The sequence below is a fragment of the Homalodisca vitripennis genome, chromosome 1, assembly GCF_021130785.1.
Source record: "Homalodisca vitripennis isolate AUS2020 chromosome 1, UT_GWSS_2.1, whole genome shotgun sequence".
NCBI lineage: Eukaryota > Metazoa > Arthropoda > Insecta > Hemiptera > Cicadellidae > Homalodisca > Homalodisca vitripennis.
This window is the reverse complement of record NC_060207.1, coordinates 22,265,826-22,273,139: the sequence shown is the minus strand read 5'-3', so window position 1 is coordinate 22,273,139 and position 7,314 is coordinate 22,265,826. Positions and strand designations below refer to the sequence as shown.

Below are 7,314 nucleotides of genomic sequence, written 5' to 3'. Positions count from 1 at the left end.
ATATTATTACTTTGCCCGACTAGTAATTAACAATAAATATGTAGTTTCAGTAATTAATTACTTTATTACTCTTTTTTTACTTAGTTACACGTTATTAACACAATATAATAGGATAACATCTCACCCATCAAACACAATAATATTATATTTGATAAGAAATAATTTCAAACGAAAATTCAGATACATTTAACACATTAAATATCAGAATCACTAAAACTAATACAGATTTACACTGTAATATCGCAACATAGTAGATAAGTCTCATGTCTTCTTATTGTGTACAAGCGAACATTTGACCAGCATTTGAAACAAAATCTTGATACTTAAAATAATTTTAATTTTAATACTTGTAAACTATATAAAAATGTAATAATATTTTAGAGAAGATACAGTATATAAGTAACACACCCACAGACACATTGAATATTGCTTATTTGGATTGAGTTTCAAATTGAATCATGATCACGAGGTAGGTAGTCACAGCAGCGGCTATCGAAGTTAAAGTTCTTTTATTGATCGGGAAAAATACTCCAGCAGTAAATTCAACATTTAAACTGGCTAACTGCAACAAAAACGACTTCAACTCTTCTCTCAGTCCTGAGCCCACGTTCTCATTGATCAGCTTGCGGATGAGCGGTGCAGTGTCGCCTGCCATCTCAGAGACACGAGAGCCACACAAAGCGATCAGCACCAGGAAAGTGGCGTTGTTAAAGATCCAAATACTGATAGTTACACTTCTTATTGCTTTTCCATGAATAATAAATAGGAAGAAGAAGTAGAGACATACAGTAATGATGATAAATGTACAAACGATGGTTGCCAACAATAGGTAACCATAGAAGACGTTGGCTTGATGTACCGCGTCACATAGCAGATGGTAGGCACTCAGGAGGGACTTGAACTTCTTACAGGATGTATAGTCCTGCCTACGATCAACGTATGGTGGGTTGCGGCGCAGGACAGACCGTCTGAGGCTCTCGTTCATCACTAGTAGTCTGATCCTGGCGTTCACGAGTCTGAATCTTTTTGCTATGCCAAAGGCAACTTGTTGGAAGTGGATTAACATAACAGTTTTTCCACAGAGCGCAGCCGTCACGGAAAAATACGCTATAATTATTCTTACCACAAATTCATGCTCTTCCTTCATGGACATGACATACTGCTTTGATCCTTCTAAAATTATTGGAGTTACTGTAGATATGACGATGATCGGAACATTCTCTTTAATCCAGTATTCTGGTGACTCCAGTTGTAGATCGTGGTCGAATTTTCCCAGAAAGGTGCAGATTTTCAAGAACTCAGGGTATTTTCTGGCGTAGCATGTGAACAAAACTACTCCCATCATCAAGTTACTACCGAAAATTATACTCATAGCAAAGAGGGCTGTTTCTGAGGCTGCTTCGTGGAATAGTACTGATGGATAGCTCATTAATTTCATACAACATTCAAAACATATACATCCAAACTGTATTAAAATTATTATAAATCCCCACCAGGATATACCTGGAGAAAATATGAGTCTGGATACTCCAGCAGAATCTGGCATATACTTTAGCGGAAATCCTGCGAAAACTTGACAAAAGAAAAGAGACATTTTGGAAAGAACAAACATTTTGGTAAAGTCCTTTTGTGATATAGCAGTCCTTGGATCTTACTTTAGCATCATAAAGTCATCTGCAACTTCTTGATATAAAGGCAATCCAAAATTTGCATTTATGAAGAGAAGGGTTCATAACTATTTCGAAAACATAATTCACTTACAAACATTCAGTGACAATGTATTACTGTAAAATCAAAATTACAATTGCTTCCTTTGTTTGTAGACATTACTTCTGCTAAGGAATACGTGTACATTGTTTTCTCTTCATGCTTTAAACATTTCGCAATCATCAAAAATAGTAAACCTCTATTATTAATAATTTCGCGAATATAATCATAGAATTATTCGAAGTGTCAGAACCAGAAAACCAGAACTCTTCTTTACACTGTTACTTTGATATTCAAGTAAACTACAAACAAATAATATTGAAAACTGTGTAAATATATTTAACCTAATGGCACATAACCACTGCATTATTTTTAGTGCAGAATGTTTGTCTAGGATACGAAATTGATTACTCTTTTGTAGAAGTTTTTAATCACAATGTTTTTAATAACAATTGAGTTTCTATTGTAAATCCCAATCTGATGCTTGTAATCTTTCTTTTCACAAAACTGTTGTTACAATAAGTCTCCAAAACAATAAATATTGATTGCTAACATTATTTAAATTAATTGATTCTCTCAAATGTACAGCCACAACACTGTTTAAGAGTTAAGGTTAATGATAAGTCTTTGTACTATTTGACTAAAAAAATAAACAGCTATTTTAAAATTGTAGGTTAATATGTTTACAATAAAACTCATAATATTATAGTACTTAAATTTAATGACTAAATTATGTAAGAACTTAATAAAACTGCAAGTGATAAGTAATTGTTTGTTTGAGGTTTGTTTTTGTCGATGAAAGGATTGTGAAGGAAACAGGACCTTTCCTGTAAAAGATATTAAACTTAATCTTTTAGTTGTTATGAATAAAATAATAAACAAACATGGAGTGTAGTCAAAAAGATTATTTTTTACTATTAAGTTGTCTTACGGAAGGAAATCAATTACAGATAATTATATATACTCTCTCACCGCCTATTGTTTGTCTTGTTTGTGAGTTTGTCTTGTTTAATGTATATATATATATCTATAAATATATATATATATATATATATATATATATATATATATATAGAGAGAGAGAGAGAGAGAGAGAGAGGGGGGGGGAGAGAGAGAGAGATCCACCAAATATAGAAGCGTTTTTTATATATATATATATATATTATATATATATATATATATATATATATATATATATCATTTTATCTATTTTCATCTATTGAAATGAGGTTAGTCATTATACATTTCAAAAATGTACATCGTTGTTAAAATTTTGGCTAGCAAAGGTTACGACAGTTAAGTACCTTTGTACTATATACCATGTGTGGATCTCTGCGAAAAAGCCGAATAAGGAGGAACATGTACACTGGATTTATCTGAGTAAACACTTTCTAAGAAGCTGCAATGGTGCTGCAATGCTAAACTTTATGAGCAAACTCCATTCCCACATTTTAAAGGTGAAGCTGAATTTTGTCTTCTCTTGTCTCCTTCGTTTTCAGAATACGAAATGCTTTTCTTTCTGTAAAAGATAAATAAATATACAACGGTAGGGTAATAATCAGTATGAATGATTTTTCCCTTAAGCAAACATCCTCAATATTTTAGTTTTAGTTCGGTTTCATAGAAATCTGCTTATTGCAATCGCCCTTGTGACGGAATGTTATTTATTTATTAAAGGTTCACCCATTTTTCAACAATGTATAACTAACAGTAAACATATCAAATACAACATTATTGGGAAATACAATGAGCTCAAGAGGCATACATCAACACAATTTTTAACAATAAACAAATTCAATAAAAATGAGGGAGGAGTCTTCACTCACGTACGATGCAAAAACGGGGTTCTCTACCTCCTCTTAAAAGTGATCACACTCATTTATTCAAAGTAAAATTTAGGGGATAGTTCATTGCTAAGGCGGTATGCCTATAATATTTTACCTCATTAGGGTCACCTGACAAATATTGGCACTACAAAACTTTTCTTGAGGACATTTTGAACTAACCTTTGCTGAGCATTTGATTGAAGCATCAGCAAAACATTTTTAGTTCTACATTATCAGTAGTAGTTGCCTTGAATACCATCTTACTTCGAATACTGGAAGATCTGTCCAAGTTTTTACTACAGCTCCAGAACACCGTTGGGTTTGTGTGACGAACATTCTCAACGTAATCCAAATATCTCATGTAACAGGAATCACTAAGCTCCCCACATCTTCGCCTCAAAGTTTGAAAGGTCAGGAGATGATATTCATCCTCAACATGTTTATCAAAGTTCAAGGCAGGTTTGTACAATGTATGGAACATTTCCTTCTCTATGATTACTCTTTTAAGATCACCATTAAACCAACTGGTAAAACAAGTGTTACCCAAACGTTTCATGGGCTTATGATCCCTGAATAGTCTGTCCAGGGTACTATAAAAATTCGCAAAATCCTCTTCAATACCGCAAAGCTAGAGCGGGAAGACAAGGTATTGTACATTGAATTGTCGAGAATATCGTGGAGAGCCGCATCCATCATGAGATAACATAATTTCATCCATAATGCCCCAGTAGAGCTTGTACTTTGAGGCAGGTGTAGAGGGTGGAGTATACACAACACTTGACATGGCGAACCTCAGGATAAAGCCTCAAGGAAATGAAAGGGACACTTAATGTAATAATAATGTAATGTAATGTAGCAAATCTATCCATTAGATATAATCTGTAATGGGAAAATCCATGTTCATTATTTAGTATTTAGATATATGGCGTTTTTAAATACAAGCTATAATGCAGATATCTTACTGAAATAAATATTCTTATGTATAATAAAATCCTACATTACTAGAACAGTGCTATTACAATGTGTTTAACTTAGCAAGGCTACAATATTGAGAGTAAAGAGGGATGATAACCAGACATCATAATCAGACAAAAACTGACAACGTCGTATACCAGTGGATAGTTCGTAATTATACAATATTAAGTGCAATATAGGTTCTTGGAAACGTTGCTCTGTTGCTTTGTCGTTTTTTACTTTATAACCCTTACCAGATTCATACATAGACCAGCAAAACACTAGTACTCAGAAAACTCTGCAATTTCCTACACCAGTTTTTCAATTCAATTCCTCAAAAAATTCCTTTCCTACAAGGCACCTCCAAAGTGTTATTTTTCTGGCTATTGCACAGTAGTTCTTTTATGCGATCTCAGCAAAGCTTTCGACGGAGTTCAAAATGCACCGAGTTCGTGGTTTCTTACTGAGGTTTTTGAATCTCACTTTAGGGGTGGTTACAATATGTTAACACCCAAAGTAATGTAAGACCATATGAGTCCGATTTGTTCATTTCTTGAAACAGATGAGTCTCGGCGTTTAATTCTGTGAACCCTGTAGTTTTTAATATATATATTAATGAATTACCCATTATTACAATGTCCCAAAATTGTAATGATTGAATTACCTTAACTTTTTACTAATGGCACCTGTGTGGTACTTGGTTATAATGATTTAGAATAGTAAGAGCAAGCCTTTTAACTCACTATCTGAAGACTTCTGTAATTGGTTTCAAGTAAATAAACTTTTCCAAGACACAGACAATTCAGTTGCACTCTCAAACTTAAAAACATTTGCCCTTTCCTTTTCTATGAATATCGTTATTGTTAATTCATTAAAACAATTTCCGTGGTATTCACCTTGACTTTTATCAGATTTTCTAACCACAATCACATGCTTGTTTAAGCAATGAAATTCAGCTGTAATTTCCTCAACGTTCTTTTCACAATTTGTCGCAAGGGAAGTTCTCACCTTCGTCTACTATTATACAATTCAATTTAGACTGAGCTCTATTATTGTTTTATGGGGGTTCTGTTGTGAGAGGCCTCTTTCAAAACAATTTTCATTTTGCAGAAGAGAGCCTTGAGGATTGTTCAAAACGCTGGTATAAAGGATAGTTGCAGGAAGCTCTTTCAGTCCAGTGACATCCTTAAAATTGCCAGTCTTCTTGTCTATCACACCATAGTCTTTGTGTTTAAGAATCAACATATGTTCCATTATGTTTAATCACTTTTATTATAAGATATAGACAAAATTTAGTCACCAAAAGCTTTAGACAAGACATAATTAAGAACAAAATCTGTCTATGGACCGAGAATGTATAATAACCTTTCCGTAAACCTGAAAATAACTAAAATATTAAATCGTTTTAGTTGAAATTAAAATGTCCCTTGGCTGAGAGGGATTTTTACTCTTCGATTTTACTCTTCGAGAGGTACTGAGTGAGGCATCTCTATGACTATTGTTAATTTGTTATTTCTGTATTTATAAATACAAATTTATTTGTTTGTATGTATTTTTATTTAATTTTACTGTATTTATAAGAGGTTAGACCTATTTAACATTTTATTTATTAAATTTTACTACATAATTGCGCGGAAACTTTATAATTTTCCATTGTCAATATATATCCAGTATATTGCCAGTATCATTATATACAGTATCCCTATAATTCCGTCATGATAATCCTGGCTAAAATACTGATCTAAATTCTAACCATTACTTATTTAAAATAAATACCTAATGGTAGCATAAGCAATTATGAACATAGAAATGTTTATTGGTGTTTCCTTTACTAATAGTTAGGCCCTTATAGGATGCTTCCTATATTATTTAACTATTTATAGGAATCTTTATATTTTTAATTAAGAGAATTTTAAACTTATATAATAATTGAATTGTAAGATTGTGATCCTTCCAGCAGTGCTGAATATCTTGTCGATTCGGGTTCGAGGAATGCTAGAAGCTTCCTTTTGTATCTAGGTATTGAGCATAGGTTACAGGTCTGGGTTGGATAGGTACCATCCAATTCAGACATTGTGTTTGCTCAAATTTGATTGGGCAATGTTAGGTTGATTAGTTGGTGGGAGGGACTTCTAGTTCCTTTCGGTGGATTCAACCACGTTTTCGGGGTATTCTTTTGCTGTGTGCTCAGAGAGAGAAGTACGTGTAGAAGTGATAGCCTACTCTTGCCGTATTGATTTTTCGGGAAAGAAGGTTGAGTTTAAGATTAGAATTTCTTTTCAAAATTTAAAGTCTCAAGTTTAAATTAATTAATCTATAATAGTCTTTTTGGTTACTTGGTGAAGTCTTCAGCAGATGTATGAGGTACTGTGAAAGTTAGAATTTAATATTGAAATAGAAAATTACTTGATGATATTTTCCTGTTCAATTTAGTTTAATCAGGAATAGCCTACTAAAAAAAGAAAATTCATTTAATGTTCTGAGATTCTATAGATATTTTAACAAGTTCCTAAATTTAACCTTCAAAGCCAAGCGGATAATTCTGGATAATTCAATAATTTGTAAATTGGAAATTTAGAGAAAATAAGTAGTTTGAAATTGATACAATTTTGAGTTTAACTGGTTGGACATTGTCTTTGTTCATATATTAAATATTAATATTATCTTAATTTGTTTGATTTTTATTTTGAGAAGAAGTACTATTTTATTATTTGTTTCATTTTATATTTGAAGAAGATTATTTTATTTTGAAGTTTAATGAAGATTTTTATTTTGAGTTTGTGTTAAAAAATTAGCACTGAGAACTTGAAGGACACAATTATTGAAT

General features: G+C 32.4%; 1 protein-coding gene across 1 annotated transcript; it reads right to left on the bottom strand.

Moving 5' to 3' along the window:
- Positions 1-430: 430 nt before the first annotated feature.
- Positions 431-1,342, bottom strand: LOC124355128 (putative gustatory receptor 28b). Its single transcript, XM_046806132.1, has one exon. It carries the CDS (start codon positions 1,340-1,342, stop codon positions 431-433), a length of 912 nt encoding a protein of 303 aa, XP_046662088.1.
- Between the last annotated feature and the right edge of the window lie 5,972 nt (positions 1,343-7,314).

Excerpts from the sequence above, each read along its gene's own strand:
- LOC124355128 (XM_046806132.1), bottom strand. The coding sequence starts at position 1,342 with ATGGGAGTAGTTTTGTTCACATGCTACGCCAGAAAATACCCTGAGTTC.